The sequence below is a fragment of the Macrotis lagotis genome, chromosome 4 (genome assembly GCF_037893015.1).
Source record: "Macrotis lagotis isolate mMagLag1 chromosome 4, bilby.v1.9.chrom.fasta, whole genome shotgun sequence".
NCBI classification, from domain to species: Eukaryota; Metazoa; Chordata; class Mammalia; order Peramelemorphia; family Peramelidae; genus Macrotis; species Macrotis lagotis.
In genome coordinates this window covers 73,040,160-73,067,913 of record NC_133661.1, presented here as the reverse complement: position 1 = coordinate 73,067,913, position 27,754 = coordinate 73,040,160, and the positions used below count along the sequence as shown (strand labels likewise).

The 27,754-nt window shown below is 39.3% G+C and overlaps 1 protein-coding gene across 1 annotated transcript in view; it reads left to right on the top strand.

The window, feature by feature from the left end:
• Window positions 1–2,261: 2,261 nt before the first annotated feature.
• VSTM4 (V-set and transmembrane domain containing 4) overlaps window positions 2,262–27,754 on the top strand; it is a 112,627-nt gene continuing 87,134 nt past the window's right edge. Inside the window, exons 1-2 of the mRNA XM_074233122.1 lie at window positions 2,262–2,391; window positions 17,113–17,511. Of these exons, the coding sequence (XP_074089223.1) occupies window positions 2,337–2,391; window positions 17,113–17,511 (454 nt within the window). The 5' untranslated portion in view covers window positions 2,262–2,336. The remainder of the gene's footprint in view (window positions 2,392–17,112; window positions 17,512–27,754) is intronic.

The window sequence follows — 27,754 nt, the reverse complement described above, 5'->3', positions numbered from 1 at the left end:
AAACTGAGACTGTTGAAAGGTAAGTAATTAACTGAGTCTTATACTTAGTAAGTATATGGGGCAGGACTTGACCAGATCATCTTCTAGGCAATCTGGTAGATAACCAGGGCAGATATAAAATGTAGATAATACAGTTTCCTGAGTTCAAATCTGCCCTAAAATTCTCACTGGCTGGATGCTCCTTAATCCCTATTGGCCTCTGTTTCCTCTTTGGTAAAATGAAAATAATAGAGGCACCTTGGGGGGGGGGGGGGCTCCTCCAACTGAAATTAAGTGATTTGTTCATGATCAAACCTTGTGTGACCAGAGACAGGTTTTGAATCTAGGTATTCCCCCCTCTATACATTTGTTTTGTTTTGTTTTGTTTTGTTTTGTTTTGTTTTGTTTTGTTTTTGCAAGGCGATGGGGTTAAGTGACTTGCCCAAGGCCAGACAGCCAGGCAATTATTAAGTGTCTGAGGCTGGGTTTGAACTCTGGAACTCCTGACTCCATGGTGGTGCTCTATCCACTGCTCCACCTAGTCGTCTCTATATATTCTTTTGTTGTTGTTCAGTCTTGTCTAACTCTTCATGACCCTGTTTGGGATTTTCTTGGCAAAGATACTGGAGTGGTTTGCCATTTCCTTCTCCAGGTCATTGTACAGATGAGGAAACTGAGGCAAATAGGGTTAAGTGTCTTTCCAGGGATCACACAGCTAGTAAGTATCTTGAGGTCATATTTGAATCCAGGTCTTAAAACTCTAGGTCAGACATGGGTATCATCCACTGCACTATCTAGCTGCCACTTTTTAATCTATAATCTTTGTTATACTATTTCCTTTAGATTACTCATCTTTCCAGCTCCTGACTAAGGAGCTTTGTTCCAAGGCCAGGCTAAGTCTCCTGCTGCATTTTTAGGTGTAGTAGTTCGCTTTCAATACCCAAAGTAGAGAATTCACCCTTATTTACCCATTCCTACTCCCCTACATATGCAACATTGTGTCTTTGTGATCATTTGCTCAAAGATTTGGATTGAAGTTAGGAAATAATACCAAGGATGAACAGTTCCGGAAGGTCCCATAAATATCTCAATGTGTCCTGGCAGCCTTCATCTGCTCTCCCACTGCCCCATGAAGAAAAATGGAATTTCTGCCAGCAGTGACAGTCACATTGCCCTAATCCCAGAGGCACCTGGTCCAGGAAGGAACCTGCTAATTCCACAATTCCCAGACTAAAATCTCTGGGAGAGAGGGGAGATCTATTCTAGAGAAGATTTTAACTTCAGCCTGATCTGCAAGGGGGAATGGGAATTGGATGATAGAGGGTCCTCCTCCCCCACTTCCTCCCAGTTACTCATTGACCATCACAAAAGAACTTTTGTGCCCTGAGACTGCAGATTCTGAGTGATGGGCAGGTCATCTGTGGGGATCTCACTCTCATTCTGCCAGTTGCAGCAGCTGGGGCAGAGGATTAAAAATGTTCTCCCCGCCTCACCTCCCACTAAAGTTCTAGGCACTGCAACCTCCCACTTCCCCCTTTGCAGTAGCAAAGGGCTGGGTGGTGGGGAGGGGAAAGGAAACTTTCCAAAGTGCTGGGAGTGCAGGAAATTGTACAGTGGATACAGCAGGGCAGGGGAATGACGAGGAGGATGAGAGGAAGAGAAAAGGAGGGGAGAAAAGAGGAGAGAAAGGGAAAGGAAAGGAAGAGAAAAGAAGAAATGAGGAGGGTAGAAAAGTAAAGGAAGGGAAAAGGAGGGGTGAAAGGTAGGGAAAGGAAGAGAAGAGAGAAGAGGAAATGCAGGGAAAGTAGGGAAGAGAAAAGGCAGGGAGAAAAGAGGGAAAAGGTAAAGAAGAGAAAAGGAGGGGAGAAATGTAGAGAAGGGGGAGGAAGAAGGGAGAAAGGAGGGAAGAAATGTAGGAAAGGAAGGGAAGAAAAAAGAGTAGAAAGGTAAGGAAAGGAGGGAAGAAAGGGGTGAAAGGTAGGGAGAGGAAGGGAAACGGAAAGAAGAGAAAGGAAAAGGCAGGGAAAGTGGGGAAGAGAAAAAGCAGGGAGAAAAGAGGAGGGAAGAAAAGTGAAGAGGGGAAGAGAAGAGAGGAGAAAAGTAGGGACAGGAGGGGAGAAAGGTAAAGGAAGAGTAAATGAGGGGAGAAACGAGGAGGAGGGGAGAGGGGTAGGGAAGGAAAAGGAGGAGGAGAAAGGGAGGCCGGGGACAGTGAAGGGAAAGGAAAGGAGGAGGGGAGAGGAGGGGGGCAGAGGCGGCGGCGGCGGCGGGAGGAGGGTTCGCGTCCCTCCGTGGGTCCATCCGAGGGAGGGAGCTGCGGCGCCGCTCCTCCAGTCCCGCGGGCAGTGGATGGGGAGATGCGGCTCCTGGCCTTGGCCCTGGCGTTCCTGGCGGCTCGGGCTCCGGGCCCGGGTAAGCGGGGCAGGGGCAGGGGCAGCGGCCGCTTGCCGGGCTGAGTTCGGCCGCAGCCGGGGCTCCAGGCTCGCCTGGCCCGGAGCTTAGCCCGGGGCGGGCTTGCAGTTGGGGCACCCCGGCAAGTCCCAGGACTCTGTCCCGGGGCCGTGGGAGGGGGCGCAGTTAGACCCCTGCTTTGGCTTTCGAGCCTTGCCTCCCTCTACTCCTGAGCTCCCCAAGGTGACCCTGTGAAGGGGGTCTCCCAATAGCACCCCTTCCCCAGCGGAAGCGGGGAGAAGAGGGTGCCCATCTCTGTCCCCCCCAAATCACAGGGCAGCTTGGCCACACTTCCCCCCGGGTTCCAGAGCAAGCGGGAGAGCAGACCCCGCTCTGCGTGTTCGGAGACTTAGGAGAGGAGCCCCGCCAGCCTCCTGCCAGGCGCCTGCCCGCTGGGGGAGCGCTGCACCCCGACCCCCACCCCAGGGGGCCCACGCTCCCCTTGGGCTAGTCTCTCGGCATTTCCCCTCTGCCGCCCCAGCCTAGACCCGGCCTCGGCCCGGAGCCTCTTGTAATCCGAGCCCTTGACTGTTAGGATTGTTCCCCCCTCTTTGCTCTGGCCGGGCTCCGGCTGCCTTCTGCTCTGGGTTGGAGGCGGCTGTGAGGGAGGCAGCGAGTTGACTTTCTCCTCGAAGGCGCTGTCCCGAAGCCGCCTTCCGAGCTGGCCGGCCCTCCTGCTGGAAGCGCCCAGAGGGAGTGGGTTTGGGGGGCGCTGAAGAGCCGGGAGTTGCGAGTCGGGGGCTCGGGACCCAGGAGGGCCAGCTTTCTCATGGCCGGGAGACGGCTTCTTCTGAAAGGCTATTTTGCAACTTTCTGCAGACGCAGAGGAAAGCCTAGTTCAAGGGTACAGCCCACCCCGTGGCCTGAAGGGAATACTGCCAGGGGCTCGGGTCAGCCTTGGGAGTCTGCTCACCCAGCTGCTGCCCAGCCTGCCGCCGGCTCCCCCGGCCTCGGGTGCTCCCATACTGGGCGCTCCGCCTTTTGGACGGGAAACCAAGGTGCTCTTCTGCTCTGCTTTGCCAGTGGATCCGGAGATTCATTGCTTTTCCTAGTCTCTCTCTCTCTCTCTCTCTCTCTCTCTCTCTCTCTCTCTCTCTCTCTCTCTCTCTCTCTCAGCTTGCAATTTAGAGGGAAGGAGGGAAGAGGAAAAGAGAAAAAAGGGAAAGGAGAGGGAGGAAAGGGAAAGAAAAGGAGGAAGGAAAGGGAGAAAGAAGAGACAAAACTAGTCCACAACAAACATTCCTTGAATGATTTCTATGTGGAAGGCACTGTGCTACTTACTGACGACAAAGAAAGTCAAGAACACAATCCCAGCTCTCAAGGAACTCACATTCTAATAGAGGAGACAAGATGTGATGGATGCTGCACATATAGGACTTTTGTGTGGACATACATGTGTATCTATATCAAACATGCAATACATACATAGGTGAACAAGTGTGTATTCACACATCTGTATATCGCTTCTCCCATTAGTACATTTTCTCTGCCATTATATAATATATATTTGATTATTTCATATATATCATATGATGCACACATATGATAATCTTAGAGCAAAGACAGTAGTAGAGAAAAGGCATGGGCTTTCCTAAAGCACAGATCTGATCCTATCACCACCCTATACAATAATCTTCAATAGCTTCCTATTGACTCCAGGATCTAATGTAAAATTTCTCTGAGATGATCACATAATATTATTTGCATATGTATATATGTTTATCTCTGTGTATGTATCTTAACATGTCTTTTTGAACACACATATAACATTTGGAGTATCTTTCACCTACTGGTTTCTTTCTCTGAGATTATCATATATATGATAAGATATGATTATCATATATTTGACATGTGTTATAATCTCAGAAATAAAGTAGTTAATGGGGTGGAACAAGAGAGGTCTTTTGGAGAAGATAGTATCTGAGGTGAATGTTGAATGAGACCAGAAAAACCTGGAAATGGAGGTGAGGGGACAAGGTATTCTAGGCATGGGGACCACCAGTGAAAATGGATGAAGTCAGGAGATGGAGTGTCATACAAGGAACTTCAGTGTCAGATCCTTGAGTATGTAGAAAGAATGGAAATGTAAGACTGAATAAGGTGGAAAGTGAACCAGACTTTTGAGAGCCAAGCAGAGAATGTGTTATCTCAGATGTAATAGGGAACTATGGGAGAGTCTTGTGTAGGGTAGTGACATGACCACACCTGTACTTTCAGAAAATCACTTGGTAGTTGAGTAGAAGATAAATTGGAATTGGAAGAGACTTGAGGCAAGGAGACCAACTATTAGCCTATTAAAATAGTCTAGATAAAAGATGATAACCTGTACCAGATGGTGACTGTGTGTGTGGAGAGAAGGGAACATATGTGAGAGATGTGGTGAAAGTAGAAATGGCAAAACTTGGCAACAGATTGGCTATGTGAAATGAATGTAAGTATGAATTCAGGAAGAAGGAAGGAAGGAAGGAAGGAAGGAAGGAAGGAAGGAAGGAAGGAAGGCAGGCAGGCAGGCAGGAAGGAAGAGATTTGATAGTTGAAAGTATGGCTATTTAAAATTCCAAGATCTGAAGATTAATCCAGTCAGCTGCCCACTTTGGAGAGATGTCTTAGAAACCTTTGGACAAGGAAGATCTTTTAACTTTGGGCTGGAGCATAAAGGAAAAAGCATTAATTAAGTACTATCTACCAAGAATTGTTTTAAACATTGAATGTACAAATAGAAAATAGAGTTCCTGTTTTCAAGGAGCTCCCATTCTAATTTCAGGAGGAAGCACATAAAGGAGGGTTAGATCATTGAAGCAGAAAAAGTGGCAGGACAGATGGCAAGGTCCAGATGATATTAGGGAGGAATGGCATGCCCCCTACCAAAATGATAATGGGTCCAAGAGATTAGAACAGATTGGGACACTGGGACATCTTAAGCAGAAGTAGGGGGGCAACAACAACTGGCAAGAGGCATCCTGTGCCTCATGGGAACTGGGCAGTAGGGCAATAAGATTTGGTTGGGGAATTAAAATGTCAATTGCTAGTGGCAGCAGGTATGAATATTTGGATTTATTTGACACGAATTTAGATCTATTATTTTGTGCTTTGACATCTATGTATTGAAATGTTCAAAAGATGTGAACAAAACACTTATTTTTGAGGTGAAAGTAATCCTGAATATACTTGATAACCTTTCTTTACGCAATGACTTTTATTTTGGTTGTGAAACTCTAAATGGTAGCAGGCTTACTATTGTCTGGCTTTCCATCAGCAATATCACTTTGTTCCAAAATACCCTGGCATGGATGTCCCTGCTGAAATGTAGCTACCTCTGGGGTTTAGGTAAAGAGCCAACTAGAACACAGCCTGAGAAAAGGAGATATGGGCTGAAATACTTGAAAGAATTCATTACTTTGGGTAAAAGCACACTGGGTGATAACATATTTGGTTACAAATGGAAACTCAGAAAGATTGGGCATCTGAGAAAGGAGAGATGAGCATGAGATTTGTGGAGGAACGGCCAGAGAGTTAGCCCTTATGAACTTATTGGAATGTACAATAGTTTTCCAATAACCTCATACTCCAAAGTAGCTGAATTCAAACTAGTGTAAGGTAAAGAAGGCCCTATCCAAAAGCAAAAGTGAATTAATTCAGGAAAACATTGATTAAACACCTATTGTATGCAAGCCAAATTGTTTTGAAACTACAAAGTCAAAATAAACTCAATTTATTGTTCATTTTTTTTACCTGTGAATAAGTGAGTTGTTACACACTAATGAAGCAAAGCTCTTTATTAATTTCCCTAGGGATTGAAGGGAAGGAGGGAATACTGTCCACTCTTCCCCATGTCAGTAAATAAGAGTGGTTCACTATCTACTCGCCTCATTTCCATGTTCTTTTGACTGAGCATAAAGTCCAAACACAGGATAAAGTCCAAAGCACTTAGTCTATTATTCAAAGCAGTCCTTGATCTGATCCATGCTTACCTTTCCAATCTGATCTCTCAGCACACAAAACTTCTACTCTTTTGCACAAACTCTAGAAAAAGTGTTGGACCAGGCTCCTTGAACATGCTATTCTTTGTCTTTTGGGACTCAGGCTATTTCCTTTGCACAGAATTGCCCTCTCTCCTTCATCTAAGCATGTCCCTCCTCTGAAGAGATCTTCTCAAACAGTCCCTTTTCTTCACTCTTCCAAAGTGGGATTCCTTGAATTGTTCATTATCCTTAGATGACCAAATCTTCAGAGAATGAAATATTCCTTGTCTCCCAACCATACACCACCAGATTAATATTCATATTAAAAACATGTACCAGGGCAGCTAGGTGGCACAGTGGATAGAGCACTGGCCTTGGAGTCAGGAGGATCTGAGTTCAAATCCGACCTCAGACACTTAATAATTACCTAGCTGTGTGACCTTTGGCAAGTCACTTAACCCCATTGCCTTGCAAAAACTTTAAAAAAATGTACCTTTGTTTCTTTGAGAAATTCGAGGTTATTAAAAGAACTCAGCAATTTCCCAAAGGCACTCTCCTCCTCCTCCTGTTTAATTCTGGACTCAACTCATTGTTCACTTGAAGTATCTAAGAGTTTAGGACCTAAGAAATAGGAATTTGTGATGATTATACTGGTGTGCTGCTACTAAAGTAGGTAGAGTAATGGGAAGTTAGTATAATTTAGTTAAGGTCATATAGATATCAAATAAAAAGTTTATATGTTTACATACATGCATATTTAGACATGTGTATGTATATTTGTAAGCAGATGCATACATAACTACACCCAGAAACACAATATATGTACACACACACACACACACACACACACACACACACACACTTATATGTATAGATAGATAAAATGAATCAGAGGAGGAATCAGGTTTTTCTTGGTTTCAAGACAAGCCATCTATTTACCATGCCAGACTGGTGTGCGTGCGTGTGTGTGTGTGTGTGTGTGTGTGTGTGTGTGTGTGTGTGTGAAGAGAGAGAGAGAGAGGGGAAAAGGTATAGAGAAAGAGAGATAGGGAAGAGAAAGACAAATGGATAAATATATTGGGAGAGACAATTAGTAATAGGAGAGATATCAAGACAGATGATAGGTAGATAGATGAATGGATGGATGGATAGATAGATAGATGAAACTGAGAGATAACTAATGGATAATTTCTGCATGTTATTAGTGTTCTTAAGATATGAAGAGAAAATGAGAGAAAACTCTAGAACATTGACCAGATCTTCTGTGTATCTAACACATAGTTTACGGATGAACTGACTGAATTATGGGAAGATACAGACAAAGCTCAAACAAGATGGTTAAACATGAATGGGTTACAACAGTAACAAAGTCACAGATCCTGGACAAGGATTAGAGTTCACATCTTGTGTTTTTAAACTAGATTACAATATTCCCTCAAGGACATGGACCATCTTTTAAACCTCTTTAGATCTACCACAGGACAATTCACTTAATAGAAGCAGTTAGGCGGGACAGGAAGATGAATTCAAATCCTATTTCAGATAGTTAATAGCTATATGTCCCTAGGCAAGTGTCTCCACCTCCCTCAGTCTCAATTTATTAATCTGTAAAAGTCAGGATAATAATAGTGCCTATTTAGCAGGGTTGCTGAGAGGATCTAATGGAATAATATAGGGTGTCCCAAAAAGATTTAGGACTATTTAAAGCTACTAATACTTTGGGCATTAACTTGCATATATAAATTGCTTTGCTAACCTTAAAATGTACATAAGTGCTAGCAATTACTATTACTATTATTATTATTACTATTATTACTGTTATTATTATTATTATTATTATTGGGAGGAGGAAGAATACTCAAAAATATTTGCTACTACCTATTATAAGAAGTCTGGAGGAGAAAGGGGCAGAATCAAAGGGAGTTCAGCTTCATCGATGTTAGCTTCAGTTTCTTACCACCTGCTAGCCATCTTCTTCTGCCTCTCATTGTAAAAGGTTTTGTGGTAGATTGATACTTGAGTAAGTTTTTTTTTTTTTGCAAAACTCTTTCAAGGTTGATGCGAAGCCAGGAATATGACTATAAGAGGGGTCAAATCATTCTCAGGAACAACTGGGCATCAGCCAGGTTATGAGAAATGAAAGGAGTTTCTTCCTCTACTACTGTTGATAGAAATACTAGAGGCAAAAGACAAATGCAAAAAAGGAACATCTCTTTCAGGAACCAGAGAGATATTAGAAATTAATCCATTAAAAATAAAGAATGAGGTTTTCAAAACTACACCTGTCTAGAGACTAAGACTAGAGGGAAAAAGCTCTTCTTTCTCTGTCTCTCTCTGATTCTGTTTCTCCATGCTTGTATCTGTCTGTCTGTCTTTCAGTCTGTCTTTCTATCTCTCTGTCTGTCTCTATCCCTGTCCCTGTCTGTCTCTCTTTCTGTCTCTCTGTCTCTTTCTTTGTCTTTATCTCAGTCTCAATCTCTATCTCTCATCTCTCTCTATCTCAGATTCTCTGTCTCTCTGTTGTAGTTGCTATGAAATGAAATATATATGTCTACTTCAAAATAGATAGTTTCCCACAGGATTAGTTCAGGTGTACACTGGTAAATGTTTAACAGCAAGCTCTCTGGAAAAAAAAGTGTATGCACAATACATTTTAATCTATATCTATAATCTATCAATCTATCTATGTTTAATCTACATTATTAGCATTTTCTCAATCACTTGAATCTAAACATCCAAAGAGCAATAAATCAAACACTAATTTCAGCATTTGTTGATTTTAGAGGTATAAAAACTCATACTAAAAATTTGAGGGATCAGATAATATGAGCACTGTATCACAGGGTTTCTAGATATCCCATAAATATATGTCATAGATATAAAATTGCAAAAGTTCTCAGAAGCTATCTGGTACCTTTTTTTTTTTTACAAATGAGGAAATTATGGCTAAGGAGGTTGTGTCTATCTGAAAATCATTCACATAAAGTATTACAAATGGAATTTGTAATCAGGATTTCTGACTCAAGAGCAAGGACTGTCTTCATTTACACCAATAATCTCTACCCACGCCAATAGCTTGGCCGAACAGTAGGGTTATCCTACAGACCTATTGCTCTCACATAGCTAGAAGTTATTCAGGAACCAGAGTTTGTGTACTCAAATTTTAGTTTATATTTTTAACCATAGTCTTTCCTGATTATTGTGAGTGGTTTTCCCACTTTTAGTCTCTTTCCATCCTTTGTAGAGTGGCAAGAAGAATGTCCTTTATCCATAGATTTGATCAGGTTGATTCTTTGTTCAAAAGTCTCTACTGTCTCCCTATTGTCTATTAAGTCAAGTTTAAACTTCGTATCCTGTCATTCAAGACCTTCCACCATCTAGTTTCACCCATCTTGATCTCACATTCCCCCTTCAACAGCTTCTTCACACCAGTCATCAAAGTACTCTTATCTCCTGATTCATTCTGGGCTTTGATTGCAGTCTCTTTTGGAGACTCTTCTCCTTGGAAGAAAGGAAAGTCCTTTCTCTCTTCACTGAATAAATTTTTATCTATTCTATAGTTCAAGGTTCTTAACTAGGGATCCATGAACTTAAATTTTTTTTAATAATTGCATTTCTATTTTTATTAGTTTATATATTTTATGCATCTTAAAATGTTAATAGTTAACAAATTAATAGCTACATTATTCAGAGTAATTCTTTGACTTCATTCTGCTGATAGGGTTACTAATTCCTATTTCAAAATTAAGCTCAACTACTACAAAGAAGTCTTCCCTAATTTTCCCTGCACCTAACAAGTCAAATCTCAACTCTTAAAATTAAAAGTTGTGTAACTTTGGGCAAGGCATTATTCTTCTTAAAAACCTGTAAGATCATCTGTAAAATGAAGGATTTTTTCCTTCATCAGCATTTGTCATTTCAAGCACTGTAAATATTTTTAAAAATGAGTTGTATGGAACAATTCCAAAATTTTGAGAGTAAATGTAGATAGTTAAGAAGTTAAAGCTTTTTCTGATAATTATATTTATTCCTTTAATGAAGGAACTGGAAATTTGGATGATTAATTGGAGAAATTGAGACTTAGTTATGGAAATAGATTTAATATATTATATCATAGTCATAATCACTCCCATTTATATGGGTTTCTTTTTGCAAGGCCAAAAGGTCACACAGCTAGGTAATTATTGTCTGAGGTCACATTTGAACTCAGGTCCTCCTGACTCCAGGGATGGTGCTATACTACCTAGCTTCCCCTTTTCTATGGGTTTTTATTATTTACAAAGCACATTTTTCATAATTCTAACCGGTAGATGGTACTATTTTTATGTCTATTCCACAGGTGAGTAAATGAAGGCTCACAAGTTTATGTGACTTAATCACATGCATGTGGCTAGTATGTGGCATCTCTAGAAGTAAAATATAAGCCTCTTTTTTATAAAGTTTTATTGAATCTTTTTCTTTTTCCTATATTGTCAATTTTGTTTTCTACCCTAAAAATTCTCTTCTGCAAGGAAGAACAATAATTAAACCAAATAAATAGGCACATCGATCATGTCTGAAAGAACATTCAGCATTTTGTCCCTGTAGTCTACCACCACTCTCCCAAAACTTTTGACAGTGGTCAAGTGCTCTTTCCACTGCAAAGCTTTGCATTGCTGCAAAAAAAAAAATGATAGTTATTTCCTACAAAATGATTTGCATTGATGCTTTCTGCATTCCTTCACCTGAACAGTGAAGCTCTTAAGAGACCTGATCATTGCAGGAATCTTGGTGGCCTCTGAGAACTGAATCTGGTTTCCTCTAGGGATCAGAGAATCTTTGGTTCTTTTTTCCTCATATTTCAGTCACTATAAATAATCTTGCTTTTCATGCAGTGTTAATGGGAAGAGGCTGCTGAGCAGTACTGGGGCTGTACTATCATCCTGGCCATATTGTTTTCATTTCCTGCTTTTCTCAGCTCTCCCTATCTCCAACAGGGAGCCCTTTATGAGGTGACTTAAAAAATCCTGTAAACCAACTGTTGCTTTTCTATAAGGTTTTCCAGTGGCTAAACTCCTGGGGCAGCTGTAGGAATGGGAAATGAGGTCATAGTACAGACTGAGAATTATCAGTTAACTCTTGGTTCACTACCAATTTCTGAATTTAGGGCTCATAATCCCAATCATAATGTACCAATGCTCATAATGCACCAATATTCTGCCAACAGGACTCACACTACATAGACTACAGTACTTAAGGAGGGCCTACAGGTAATCTAAATGATTTTAGTATTTGTCCTAGAGTTGCACTGCGTGAACCATCTGTGATTGTTTCAACCTGGGTAACACTTGCCCATGTGTTCCCTAACTTTGCCCTAGAGCAGGACTAGGGAACTTCCCACCTTGGAGCTCTTTTGGTCAGGTGGGATTTGAAATTCAATAAATCTAGGTGCTTTTTAAAGGTGAATTTATTAAATGTTTGACTAAATATAGCCCTTGAATGATGTCATAAATATCCAAATGACCCTTGGCATAGAAAAGGTTTCCCACCACTGCCCAAGAGAGAGTTCAAGCAGTGAATGGGGGGTGGGGGTGTTTCCTTATCTTCTATTAATAATTCAAAAATATCAATAGACCACATGGTCTGTCCTTTACTGTTCTTACTTTCCCTTACTTCCCCAGACTATCTTTTTCAATCATATATTTCTTTGATATATGCTTGAAATATATCATATTTCAGTCCATAAAATATATTCATATTGGTCAAGTAATGGGCTGCCTCTAAAAATAGAAGATCCCCTAAGAGAAAAAATATATATACATATTATATGTATCTATATATACACACATAAACATATATTTATTTATATGAATATAGATATACATGATGGATGTGTATATGTATGTCTATATGTCTATACATATGTACATATACATTCATATTGCATATTATAAATGCATAGTTAACATATGCATATATAATCCCTAAGCAGTTACCTCATCAATAAAATAGAGGCTTTGGACTAAATGGTCTCTGAGGGTGCACAGTGTTGGAACCTAGAATGTTGCATGTAACAAACATCATGGCAGCTGATATAACTGAATAAAAAAGTATATGGAAAGAAGGAAGGAGTTCTCTATCCAAAGCAGAATCTACAGGACTTGGAAACTAATTGGACATGGACAATGAAGGAGATGGCTCCATGGTTTCATACTTGAGTAACTGGGAGAATGGTGATGTCATTAATAGAAATAGGGGAACCTCAACAAATTTGGGAGTACAGTTTGTTAGTGGAGGAATGTCTAGAAAACAGTTAGAAACATGTATCTGGAGTTCAGAAGAAAAATTAGGGAGGTACAGATTTTGAAATCATCAACATCAAGGTGATAAACGAAGACTTCAGAGTGAATAGATTTACCATTGAAGAGAGTGTTCAGAGTGAAGGAGAGAGGGTTGAACCCAGAATCTTGGGTGGTGCATATATGTGTGTGAGTATGTGTTTACACACATGCATGTATGTGTAGATGTATGCATGTATATATGTGTAAACTGTGTGAAAGGAGAGAGGAACAGATAGAAACAGAATGGGAAGAACCAATAGAATATGATATCCTGAGGCTAAGAGAAAAGTGAGTTTCAGGAAGTCCTACAGACTGGTTAAGAAGGTAAGGGCTAGGTTGAGGTTACTGAAGACCTGGAGATTTTTGTTTCAAGAGTATGGCAAAAATCTGAATATAAAGAGATAAGGATTGAGGAGGCACTTGTAGCAGCCAGGACATGAACATTAACATGATAAAAGGACTGACTCAGTCATCCTGCCTGGAGGCAACATCATGATTCAATATCCTTTTTTTTGTCCTTGCCAGGTAGTCTGTAAGTGTTCATTCTTCTCACAAAACCCTTGGATTAGTCACTGTGAGAAACATAAAGCCAAGGACTCTATCCTAGAAGAGCCTGCAATCTAATTTATTACGTTTTTCTTCTGAATTTGAACTCTTTTTTTTTAATGCCAGGAAAATAAGTGACTTCAATGACTATTTCCCTCCTCCCTTCCAAACTGAATAACAATGTCAGAAATTAAAATGGATGTTTTTCTTGTTTAGAATCCTGTAGTATTTTTTTAAAATATGCAATGTCCAGATATAATAAAGGCAACTTGACTATAAATTATAACTTTCCAGATGTTACTGATTTTATTTAGTTATAGCAGCTGCTTTAGAAAAGACCACCCTCAGTGGCTATGGAGTCATCTGGTAATTGAACATAAAGATCTGAAATTACAATGAGCAGGAGGAAAACTTCAAGAATCCTCCCTACTCTCTACTCCTTCCCCTGACATACAAAAATCTCTCCTCATCATTTCTTCTTTCTCCCCCCCTCCTCTACAAATTCTAATCTATCTCAGTTATGCAGATTGGAACAGTGGAAAGAGAGCAGGCTTTGGTGTTAAAGAACCTGAATTAATCCTTGAACTGCCCCTTTGTGCCTTTAGAGAAGATAGGCAACAAGCATACACTAAACATATTTGTTATTATTGAGTTGTTTTAGTCATGTCCAACTTTCTGTGACCCCATTTTCGGTTTTCTTAGTATGTATTCTGGACTGGTTTGAAGTTTCCTTCTCCAGCTCATTTTACAGATAAGGAACTGAGGCAAACAAGATTAAGAGACTTGCCCAGGGATACACAGCTAGTAAATGTCTGAGGCTGGCTTTGAACTCAGGTTCTCCTGATTTTAGGACCAGTGCACTATCCAATAAGCCACCTAGCTTCCCACAAGCATCTACTATATATCAGCAATTTTTTGTAAATGCTGAGGACAGAGTGCTCCAGGAAAAGCACCAGTATATGACAAAGTATGTGGGTGAGTAAGTTGTAAGTAGCCTGGAAAGTGGGGGGGGGGGGGGGGGGGCAGGTTACAAAGGGTTTTGAATGCTAAACAAAGAACTTCATATTTGATTCTTGAAGTGACAGGGGGCTACTGGTGTCTATTAAGTAAGACATAGCATTGTCAGATATCTGTTTTAGGAAGATTAATATTATGCCCTGCTGCTGTGGGGGAAGACTTCAGACTGGGAGACTAAACGATGGGCTACTATAATGGTCTGGGAGTGAGGTATTGAGGTCGTTTATCAGAGTAGGAATATTCATTGTCAAAGGGGAGAGGTAACATGAGCAAGAGATATTAGAAAGGTAAACTTGATAGAACTTAATAACAGATTGGATATGGGGGAAAGGATGAGAGAGTGAAGAGTCAAGGTAACATCAAGATTACAGGTCTCAGTATCTAGGAGGTTGGTAGTGTCCTCAAGTGTAATAGGGAAGGTCAAAATTGGATCCATCAGAAAGATAATGAGTTCAGTTGTGGATAAGTTGTGTTCAAGACATTAACCAGTTTTAAGTCACCATTTCATCTCTAAAACTAGATGCTATTTGAAGTTCCTGATATTTGGCAGTGCATAATCTCAACCAAGTGTTTACTGGTTCAGACTCTCCTTTTCCTGCCTACTTTAGCCCTACATTGTGACCTGGTTATGATATTTTGGAATGTTAAAGTTAGCATGGACTTTAGTTCAATTAGTCTGATCTCTTACACTATTTAGAGATTGAGAAACTAATTCCCCAAAAGGATCAGGATCAGAATTCTAAATGATAGATGAATACTGAAGGGAAATTGTCGTTATTTCCTAGTTGACTAGTCCTTTTCTGCACCTGTGAGATCAGGGGAAGTCCTATGAGATGCAAGAATTCTCTGAGAATTTCCTACCACTCTCTGGAGTATATTTACCTATGAAGTAGCAGTTTGCCTTTGTTGATATGCAGTTCCTAGCAAATGTTGGGTTATATTTATATTGCTGCTCCCTGAGTTTAGCAACAATTGGCATTATTTTCTTTTCTCTTTTCCTTTAAGTTCATCTATGAGAATTGATGAGATTCACAAAATTAGAAATATCTGAAAAAAAAGAGAGAAGGCATAGTGGCAAAAAAGACCTAGATTCAAATCTCAACATCATAGTTTCCTCATTTTGAATGCCTCTGAGTTCTTGAATGGGGGCAATATTATATCATCACTAACCTGTAATAGAGACTTAACATTTCCCTCCAATTATTTAAAAACTTTAGTCTGAGAAGGCATGACCCAGATGACCAAATGAATCCATGCAGGGGTTTGTTAGTAAATGTTTACCACCTGATTCTCAAAAAAATGTTTAAAGAACTCATTTTAAAGTTTATTCTTCATTACTAACATTTTCTCTATCTCTTTCTTAAGTCTAGACAATCCACGGAATGATAAATCAGGTATTATTTGAAGCATTTTCAGATTTCTAAATGTCCACACTGAAAATTCTACCATGATTTCTCCCCAAATTGGTAGGAACTGACTCTGGCACAGTGATGGATCCATGCCACAAACAGAAGACTGCTAAAGATTCTTCAGTATTTAAAGTATGATTTTATAAGATGGAAGGGACACACCAAAAAATACCTGAACTCTTCATCCCATGTTAACTCAGAACATTCTCATTTAATGGGTATTATTAGTTTTGCATTACATAGAAGTAGGAAGAATGGAATACTAATTGCAAAGCAGTGTTATATAGTTAGTGGAATTCCAGTTTTTGGAATTAGAAGATCTGGGTTCAAATATTAACTGACGATTTGTTGTGTGATCCTAGTCAAGTGACTTAAATCTCTAGGTCTCAGTTCCTCACCCATAAAATGAAATTGTTGGAATTGTTGACCTCTCAGGTCCCTACCATTTCTAAGGCTAAAATTCTATGAACTAGAAGAGAAAATCAGGAGACTTATTTGGATTTGTCATGATAGTTGTTATTTCCTTTGCTTAATGCATCTGGTTTCACTTGATCCATTTCTTGTACAACACATGTTGATCATTGCTAAGGGGCATTAGTGGAGGTTGCAATGACTAGAGTAGGAAAGAATAAGAAGGCAGTATTATCTTCTGTCCCTGTTAGGTTGGATGGTGTTTTGGAAGCTGGGACATGTCATCCTTAAAATCATTTCCAGGTGTGTGATAATGTTAGAGGTAAAGGGGGATTTCAGTTGTCATAGACTTCAACTTCCTTATTTTTTTAGATAAGAAACTGAGGCTTAAGGAGACTCCAGGTCCTGAGAATAACTTTCTTTGCAGCTTTTAAGTGGCAACTGATATTGGATGTTTTTTTAATGCTATCATTTTCCTTCTCTTTCTTTCTTTCTTCCTCCCTCCCTCCCTCCTTTTTCCTTCCTTCCTTCCTTCCTTCCTTCCTTCCTTCCTTCCTTCCTTCCTTCCTTCCTTCCTTCCTTCCTTCCTTCCTTCCTTCCTTCCTTATTTCTCTGTCTCCTATCCTCCTCCTTCTTTCTTTTTCTTGTTCTTCTTCTTCTTCTTCCTCTTTTCCTCCTCCTTTCTACATATATATATATGTATATACATATATATATATATATATATACATATACATATATATATATATATGTGTGTGTGTTTCCCTTCCTGGAATATAATCTCTTGTGAGCAGTATCTGTTTCCTTTTGATGTTTGTGTCTCTGGCACCTAAAGCAATGTTATCCACTAGTAGGTGCTTACAAATGCTTATTGAAATGAAGTGAGGTCTCTGTATATATGTTAATATGGATGATGAATTTCATAATACCAAGAGCTCTGAATGAACATCTGAAAATCTGCTCTCCACACAAGGGTGGAGCTGAATTCTATTATTTAATTTCTCTTTTTCTTTGCAGATGTTTGTGAAGCCCTCAATGTCACAGTCTCACCAGGACCAATTGTCCAATATTTGGAGGGAGAAAATGCAACCCTTTTTTGTCATGTTTCCCAGAAAAGACGGAAGGACAATTTACTGGCCATTCGTTGGCTTTTCGCACTATCTCCATCACAGGAGAAGCTAATGCTCAAAATGACAAGACTGAGAATGGTTCAATACTATGGAAATTATAGCCGCAGTTTCAACCGTCAGAGACTTCGCCTCCTGGAAGAAAGGCATGGAAAACTGTATAGCCTCTCTGTTTTAAATCTACAACCAGAAGATCAAGGGAGGTACATATGCAAAGTTCATGAAGTTGGCAAGCACAGGAGTAAATGGACCACATGGTCAAACGGTACAGCAGCTACAGAAATCCGAGGTAAGGAAGACTGTTCGTTTGGAGACAACTAGATATTGGGGGCAGGACTACATGGTGGGAAAGGATCAACTGAGTCTGAGCTGCATCTATTCAATAGAACCTAAGCTTCTTAAAGGCAGAAACGATGTCATTTTGTGTTCTTTTTCCTATAGTTCTTAGAACAATGCTCTACCTTGGCTGTGTCTTCAAAGGCAGACCTAGGTTGGGAAAGAACTGAGCATAAAAATGTACTGCTCTATGTTTTGTATATATCTACAGGCAGATTTGTTGCCTCCTCCAATGGCATACAAAGTCCTTGAGGGCAGGAATTGTTTTGTTCTCTGTACCCCTAGCATGCAATATAATTCTTAGGTGTGTGCTTCATAAAGGATTGTTGATTTATCAATTGCTTGATTTCAGGTCCATGATGTTTAAAAGGATATTATAGACAGTTGGATAAAGCTTACAGAGATCTTGGATTTTTGTTGTTATTGTGTATGTTGTTAGGATATATGATCCTATCAGTGTGGAAAATGCCTCCACTGAACAACTCACCTATACCTTTTAGTCTTGAATAGATAACTATCTGGTTACTGAGAGGTTGAGTGACTTGCCCAAGGTCACACAATTAGACAACATAAGAGATAAGACTTGATCTCAATGTTTTTCTTTTTATTTATTTAAAGCAATGGGGTTAAGTGACTTGCCCAAGGTTACACAGCTAGGCTATTATTAAGTGTCTGTGTCCAAATTTGAATTCAGGTCTCCTGACTCCAGGGCTGGTGCTCTATCCACTGAGTCACCTAGCTGCCCCTGATCTCAATGTTTTCTAATGTCAAAGCAGAGCTTCTGTCCATCCTGCCATGATCCTCCAAACGGAATTCAATCAGTCTTTATTAAGCATTTGCAATGTGCCAGACACTGTATTAAGCACTAGGAATGCCAAGAAAACGAATACTCTTTACCCTCAAGGAACTCACAATTTATATTCAGAGTTGAACAATTATTTGATCGATTTGAGTTATACAACCCAACTCAACTACGTTTTTGTTTGCTTATTTATTTATTTATTTATTTATTTGTTTGTTTGTTTGTTTGTGGAGAAGAGATTGTATGGGTGAATAGTCCTTTGTCTTAATGATTGAATGGGTTTATAAATTCAAATAAACAATTGTGGGATTTTACTTATATTTGGTTGAGATAGCATTGCACTAGGAAAAGACTATTGACCTTGTTGTTCTTGCTTACTCTTTGTTCTTAAAGAAGACCATGACATCTGGCAGGTGATGCCATGACATGCACATCAGTTGGATTTGGGTGAGAGGGTGTTGTGCTAAATAAGTCACCAGTCTCACTTCCTCCTCCAGAACCATCTGGGTCCAGTGCCCACATATGAGTCAGAATGACTGGAATGGTCCTGGATGCAAGGCAATCAGGGTTAAGAGATTTGCTCAAGGTCTCACAGCTAGTAAATATCAAATGACTGAGGCCATATCTGAACTCAGGTCCTCCTGATTCCAAAACTAGTGTTCTATCCCCTAGCTACTCCATAAACTTACCCCAGAAATGAAGATTTGCATTTTAACTAATTTCTATGAAATGTGGGGATCTCAGCTGGTGGCTTTTGCCAATGGAAATAGATGGGAAACACTCCTATTCTTTCATCAAGAAATAAAGGAGATCAGTTCATAGGAAGGTATCTTAGAAACCATATAAATTCAATTCCTGAATTTTGCTAATATGGGAATAGGCAGAGAATTATCTACAGATCCTTTGCCTCAACCATAATATTTCTCAAATGGAAACAATAACATATGTATAAAGTGTCTTAGACATCTTAGAGGAAGATGCCTTGTAAATGAGGAATAATTTCTTCATAATATAAAAATATGAATATGAGAAATATTTTTCTTCATTGATTAAAATTATATTTTGAGTTATTGGGAAATTAATCATTCTATAGGTTACCCAGGGCAGGAGATGCCCAAGGAAAAATTGCCAATTCACCTACTTGGACTCTCTCTCTCTCTCTCTCTCTCTCTCTCTCTCTCTCTCTGTATATCTATCTATCTATCTATCTATATATAACCAGAGAAAACAGTGGTGAAATTTCAATTTGACACAAAATTAAATAAATATATAATTCTTATGATGAGAAATCTTTTTTGGGGGGAAGGAGCTTTTGTCAATGAAGACACAAGTTAAAGTAGTTACACAGTTTTCCCTTTGAAATTTCTAACTATTGTCCTTGAGCAAGGGCTTGTATCCAACACACAATTGCATAATTTTTCTCCCTATATAAACATAAATTCATTAAGTAACTAAATTTCAATAGAAACATATCTTTCCACCATCAAGGATAGTAAATCATATAGCTGATTATTATGGAAGTGGGACAATTTCCCAAAGAAATTGTAAAATAGCTTCCTGTTTATATACTATGTTTACATTAAAGTATGCACTAGAGCCATATGGTGAATAGTTTGGCAATGATTTCTCTGAACAAATTAGAACATTCTGCATTCACTCAAGGCAACCATCTATTCCATTGTTCAATAATAACTTACTTTATATGGTCTGAGTTTATATTCACCCTGGTTAGCATTTGGATAAAGGCTCCAATGCAAATATAGTCTTAAGCAGTTGTGGCAATGAAAGTTTTCCTTTTTTGGAGGTATCTTATACTCTTGTCCTCTTTTCCAACTTCTTCACTCCATTTTCCTCCCTATATTTCTTTTTACTGCCTTTGTCCTCTTCTCGACTCTGTCTGTTGACACCCCTGACTTTTTTTTTAGTCAGCTCAAATGCCCCCTTCTGAGAGGTCTCTATTTCCCCTACCTTTTGAGTCTTCTACTTTAAAATTTATTATTAATCTTACTATATTTTGCATCTCCCATGCCCCATTAGTATGTAAGCTCCTTGAGGTCAGAGACTGTTTTTTGTCTTTTTTTTTTTAACCTTTGTATTTTGGATACTTCAGTATTTGTCTATGCAGTTATATCCAGGCAAATCCAAAGATAGTAAGTCCTTATGAAAAATTTGTGAATTGATGATCCTAGGACTTGAAGAATGTCACAAATACCCTATTATGATATCCTATAGGAATTTCCATAGATAGGAAGATGATGGAGGTGATGGTGGTCTTCATAGTTCTTAGTGATGGTTTTCATCAGGCACTTCTGGGGCTAGACTACCAGCCACAAGAAAGGTGGTTTTGCAAAGAGCACTAGACTGGGAGTCAAGAGGCTTGAGTAGATAAGTATTCCTACATCATCACCTCATTGTATGACCTTGGGTGAGCACTTTCCTTATTCTGGGTCTTTGTTTCTTTAAGATTTGTATATTAGCAGAATCATAGAATTTCCAAGTCTAGTAGGAACTCCTAACTCCTAACAACTACATAAAAAAAAATTTCTCACTACCAACACTCATGAAAAATGGTTGACTAGCCTTTGTTAGAAGACTTTCAGTGAGGGGGAAGGCTACTACTTCTTTAGGCAGCCCATTTCATTCTTGGAAATTCTAATTGTGAGGAAGTTTTTCCTGACTTCAAGCCAAGATTTGACTCTTTGAGACTTCCACCCATTGTTCCTGATTCTGCCTTGTGGATTAAATAAAATAAGCCTAGACCTTCTTTCTTTTTTTGTTTTTCTGCGAGGCAATGGGATTAAGCGACTTGCCCAAGGTCATACAGCTAGGCAATTATTAAGTGTCTGAGGTTACATTTGAACTCAGGTCCTCCTGACTCCAGGGCCAGTACTCTATCTAATGTGCCACCTAGCTATCCCTAGACCTTTTTCCATATGACATTCAAATGAGGGGGATGTATTAAATGATTCTTTCTAGTCCTTGGTGGGTTTTACTTTTACCTTGTCAGTTTCTTGCTTAGAATATGATTTTTTCATGCTAAAAGCTGGGTTTACTGTACAAATTTGTATTTTACTAGTCCTTTAAACATGAAGTGAGCTAAGTGAGAATGGGAATTTTGAAAGTGAAGGAATACTCCCCCCCCCCCCCCCCCCCCATGTATTAGAGGTTGGTTCATATAAAAATCTTGAAGGGGAGTAAAAGAATGGTCAACCAAAGTAAAAAGCCAGAAGCCAGTTTTGCAAGCCATAGAAAATCCTTGTCACAAACTGCAGAGAGATAACTGAGCAGGGTGGTTTCCAAACAGATTCCTGTTTAAAAGTTATGTAAATAGACTTGTGACTACATTAAAATGGTGTTTAGTTCCCAAAGTGAAAGTGTTGTGGCATATTAAGTAGGGTGATTGACTTTGAATCAACAAGACCCAGGTTCCTTGCATTCCAACTCTAACTCATACTGGTTATGTGATTCCAAGTAAGTCAATTAACCTAGGTTACAGGTCAGGCACCAATGTCCGTCCATTAGTAGAGAGTTTTCTTGTCAGGAATCCCTTGTATCAGTAAAATAATGTGTCTGGACCAAAATAAATGAATGAATAAATAAATAAAATAAAAGAAAATAAAAAAGAAATAAGTAAAAGAAAAAGGAAAGAAATGAATGAATGAATTAAACCTAATTATTTCACTATTTCTTCACTATTTTCTTTTACCTTTCCCTCCCATTCTTTCTATCTGATGAGATGAAATTTTAGATTTATTCTTCAGAGAAAAGAAACAGCATGGTCCAATAAAAGTAGGTCTTGAAGCTAAAAAGATTTCAGTTTAAATTCTACTTTTAATACATAGTGACTTTGGAATCTCAGACAAATTATTTTCCATCTACAATTTAAAGACCAAAGGTTCTCAGCATTTTTTGTTCCAAGAACTTTTTTTTTCCCTTAGGTTTTTGCAAGGCAAATGGGGTTAAGTGGCTTGCCCAAGGCCACACACAGCTAGATCATTATTAAGTGTCTGAGGTCAAATTTGCACTCAGGCACTCCTGACTCCAGGGCCGGCACTCCATCCATTGCGCCACCTAGCTGCCCTGCTTTTTTTTAAACAACAACTAAAAAATGTGTTATGAACCCCCAGGGAGATTTACTATTCATGATATTCTTTATAATTATTTACTACTTGAATCACCATTAAAGACTTTTCAGCAGGAATCCCTTGGACTATTATGATCTCTAGTGGGATCAAGTACTCTTCAATGGGAACCACTGCTCCAGGAAAGTTTTCAAGACTGTGAATTGCAAGAAAGTAGTGACCTACATTGACAGAGGGAGTTTCCTCACCCTGGAATTTCTCTATCCTTCCCTCTTTATATTAAGATAAGCCTTTTAAGTTTCAGCCATTTGCCAGAACCAGTTCTATCATTTTTTCTCATTCAATTCAATAGACATTTAATGCAAACTGTGTGTGAGGCATTGTACTGGACCCTGAGTAAACAGAAATAGAACTTTGAATAAACAATAATTTCTCTCCTAAAAAAACCTGTAAATTCTACTGGAATGTCTACAGAATACGCCAACATATAAGTAATACCTGCTTATTTAAGGAGAGAGAGAGAGAGAGACAGAGCGAGCATACTTGTAGGCAAAGAGATCAGAAAAGCTTCTCTTAGGTAGGAGATGGTTCATCAGCTAAACAGTGAGGAGAGCTAGAGATGCTAAGAATTGGAAGTGAGGAAGGTGTACATGTCAGGTATGGAAATTAGGTACCCCTGTTTTTCATAATTGACTCAGGCCAATCTGTCCCCTCAGACCTAACCTTGTCCTAGGAACATTTGATCAATTATGTAACATCTAGTTATTCTCTTTTTCCCTCGAGTTCTTAGAGTATATACTTGAAATTAATTGATCAGTCTTCCCTTTCCATTATTCATTTCACTTTGTAAAATCCATCTCCTTCAAAAAACATTCAGATTGTTTCCTCTTTTTCAAAAGCCTTCTCAGTGTCTGATATTATGCTGGATACTAGGGATATTAAAACTAAAGGTAAATCCTCTCTACCTTTATTCTCTTGGGGGATAGAACATGTGTGATGTTTGATTTAAGGTAAATTATACATGGACAAATATGAGATCTATAAAGTAATCCAGAAAATTTTAAAGAAGGGAGAGAGTACCAATAGTTGAAGGCAAGGTGATTAGGAAAGGTTACATTTGGGAAATACTAAGCTAAGATTTGAAGGGGAAAAAAACTTCATTAAGTAGAGATAATGATGATAAAAATAATATTTATATTGTTTGAAAGTTTGCAAAATGCTTTACATATCTTATCTCATTTGATTTTGATTTATACTCTATAAGCTCTTATTGTTTTCATTTTACAGATGAGGAAACTGATATTGAGAGAGGTGAAACTGCTTTCCCATGATCCTATAGGTAGAAAGTATCTGAATCTGGATTCAAAATCAGCCCTCTCTGATTCCAGGTCCAATGCTCTAACCACTTTGCCACCTCAGTGTTTGTCAGATCCAGCAACAACAGCAGAAATAACTAATGTTTATGTAGCATTTTAAGGTTATAATTATATTATAATAATAATAGCTACCATTTATTTAATGCTTTAAGATTTGGAAAGTACTTTATAGATGTGACATTTCATCCTCACAAAAAACCATGAGGTTTGTGTTATTCTTATACTCATTTGACATATGAAGCAAGTAATTCAGACACAGATTGAATATTTATCCCAGGTCACAAAGCAAAAAAAAAAAATCTGAGGCAGGATTTGAACTCAGGTCTTCCTGATACCAGCTCTAAGACTCTATTATTCTGCCTAGGTACCTATGCCAATGCATCAAGGCAGAAGATAACAGAATGAGATCCAGAAACAGTTATCCAGTATAATGGTAGCATTCATGGAGACAAATCAAAGTTATACTAGAAAAGAGCTACACTGTGAAATCTTAAATGTCTGCTTATGGTATTTATGTATTATTCTAGATGGAATGGGGAGCCTCTGGGAACTTTTGAGTAGGGAAGTTCTTTAGTGAGGCTATTTTGGTCTTTATCTGAAGGGTGGGTTGGAGGGAGAGAAAAAGAATGAGATTGAGTGATCAGTCAGAAGGTTGTTAATAATTGGAGAGAAAGTTTGGAGAAGATTCTTCTGACCCCATCCTGTTTGACACAGACTTCCTCTGCATACTCTTCTAATCCTCATGCTCTTTCCTGTTTTCCATCTCCTGGCATGAACTCAATCCTTTCTACTCCATGAACCCATTTTCTCTGGCATGCAATGAAAATTCTCACCAAATCAGTATTTTGTTTATTTATTCTGCCATTTCTATGTCTTCTATGCCATTAAAAATATTATAAGCTCCAAGATATTAGGGATGATTTTTATTCAAGTCCATACATTCAGTCAGTTCTCAGTGGAGTAAATGAGCCCAAAGCAAATAAATCTACACTAATATCCACATACATGCATAGGTGTACTTATATACATTACCATAAAGCAATCTCTACCACCATCAGAGCAAGAAAGTCACTTAGAGATCATGTGTCCCTACTTCCTTCATTTTACAGATAATGAGGCTGAGGTCCACAGACATTAATTGACTTGTCTAAGGTTACACATATACTAAAAGTCAAAGCCAAAAATTTTATTTTTTTCACAGACATTAATTGACTTGTCTAAGGTTACACATATACTAAAAGTCAAAGCCAAAAATTTTATTTTTTTTAATTTATTAATGTTTTTTAGTTTTTGCAAGGCAATGGGGTTAAGTGGCTTGCCCAAGGCCACACAGCTAGGTAATTATTAAGTGTCTGAGGCTGGATTTGAACTCAGGTACTCCTGACTCCAGGGCTGGTGCTCTATCCACTGCTCCAAAGCCAGAATTCTAACTGATGCTTTCTATGCCTAAATCCAAGTGCTTTATACACCAGTTTTCTAATTTATTAGGACTTGTACTTTTGTCTAGACACATCCTTTCTAGGTAGAACTTTGAAACTGTCAGTCCTTTACTCAAAATATTGTCCCTATATGGAAAACATTTCCACTTCTCTGCCAGTTCAGACTTAACCATTCTTTAAAGTCTTGGGAGGGACCTTAGTGCCTCATCCTGATGTGATGACGTTTATCCTTCGTTTTCAAAGAAGACCATGACATCAGGGAGTTGATGTCATGACAAGCACATGAATTGGATTTGAGTGAAGGTGCTAGGTTACCAGCCTCACTTTCTCCTCCAAAGCCATCTGGATCCAGTGTCTAGATATGATTCAGGATGACTGGAGATGGTCCTGGATGTGAGGCAGTCGGGGTTAAGTGACTTGTCCAAGGTCCCAGAGCTAGTAAATATCAAGTGTCTGGGGTTGGACTCGAGCTCCCATTCTCCTGACTCCAAGGTCAGTGCTCTGTCCACTGTATCATCTAGCTGTCCTCATATAATAGATGGAGAAACTGAGGACAAGAGAAATTAATTGACTTTCCCAAGTTCACATAGGTAGCAGAATTGGGATTTGAACCCAGATCCAGAAATCAGGATTTTCTACTTTATGACTCTTAAACCAAAAGATATATTGTTTCATATTGTTTCTTAAATATATTATACATGCTTGCTTCTTATCTCTAAATGAACTGTGATCTCTAATAGGATGGGAATCATGTCATATTTTCCCTTTGAGTAGGTACCTTGGGATTCAGTGCCTAGCATAATGCTATGCAATTGAAATCTATTCAGTATCTATTAGGCCTCTACTTTATATAAGGCTCTGTTTCAGTCTCTGTGAATACAAGAAAAAACAAGATAATGCTTACCTTCTAGAACATGGGTGTCCAATTTTTTAGCTCTTCGGAGTCTCATCACTCAACAAAAATTTTACAAGGGCCATACACAGAATGTAATATTTATGACTATAACATATCTATATTCCCAATGATTATAATAATAAAATATAATAATGTTGAATGAATGGACTTTGAGGGTTGCATATGGCCTTCAGGTTACAGGTTGAACACACCTGCTCTAGAAGTTTATATTCTGAACTATCTGAATTGGCGGAAAGTGGAACAGATTGGAATGGGTTGCTTGGGGTTGCCAATAGGTTTTCTATCACTGGAGATTATGCAATGGAAACTACGATATCCAGGATTACCATCAAGGTCCTCTGTCTAGATATGAGTTGGTCTAGATGACCTTTGAGGTCCTTTCCAACTATGTGAAGCTATAATTCCATGATTATCCACATTTTTAAGTATAGTGATTTTGAAAAGTTCTTAGGTGATTTCTTGTCAGTTCTGAGAAGAATATAATAATAGAGTAAATAAATTGAAATTTGTAGCACTGGTCTCTATGGTGATGAGAACATGCTTAAGAGAGGGACTGAAATTTTAGAAAAGTCATAGTAGATGAGATTTCCAACTTTGTTAGCGATAATAGCAATAAGGATTTGGGGATGTGTCATATGCTATATAATTGTCAGAATTGTAACCAAAAATTTTGAAGCCCTACTCAAGGATCATGAAATATACCTAAGGCAAATAGCATGATAATATGATTTCAAATTGACTTTGTAACTATAAATACAGAAATAATTCAAAAAGTAATGGGGGGGTGAAGAACCAAGATGGTGGCAGAAGAGTCTCTCTTAGGTTCTCTCTCCAAAATATTTCAAAAACCTTAAAATTATGACTCTAACTAAATTTTTGAGACAGAACCCATAGAAAGATCCAATGAGGCAATTCTCCAGTGCAAGGTAATCTGGAAAATAGTGGGAAAAACTGTTCCATGGGGTTAGAGGGGCAGCCCTGCCAGAGTGAAGGAACATCAGCTTCCCAGGAACAGCCCCAGGGTGCCTGGGAGTGCTAGCTCCTGGCAGCAGAAGCAGTTTCCTGACCTACACCCCAGGGAGAACCAAGTACAACTTGGAAGATCAGTAGGGAGACCTCTGCCAGAGTGAGCAAAAAGCCCAGGCCTTCAGTGAAGCCGCAGCTTTCTGTGCAGCCATGGCACTCTGCGAAGCCCAGGCCCTCAGTGTGGTTGTGGCACTTAGTGCAGCCTTGGCAGCCCAGATCCAGGGAATTGAAGCAGGCCTGCGGAGTCACCTAGCAGGAGCCTCCAGGCAGCTGCGCCCTGAGTGCTCAACCCACCAAAGGTAAGGGAATGGAGGAAGACTTCTAAGGTCTCTCCTCTGTCCCTGGAACAAGACTCTGGGGCTCTGACCACATTCAGATTCTGATTGCAGTCTTGGCCCCCCCCCCCCAATAGAGCACAGACCCCCCCCCCCCCAAGCCTGGTGGCAGAGGGGTGTGCTTTTTCATTCAGATACCAGGAGAGCAGTCAGAGCCTCACACATTGAGGTACTTGTGGGGGTGTCCCAATAAAACTCAAAATCTCAGGAAGCACCCCCA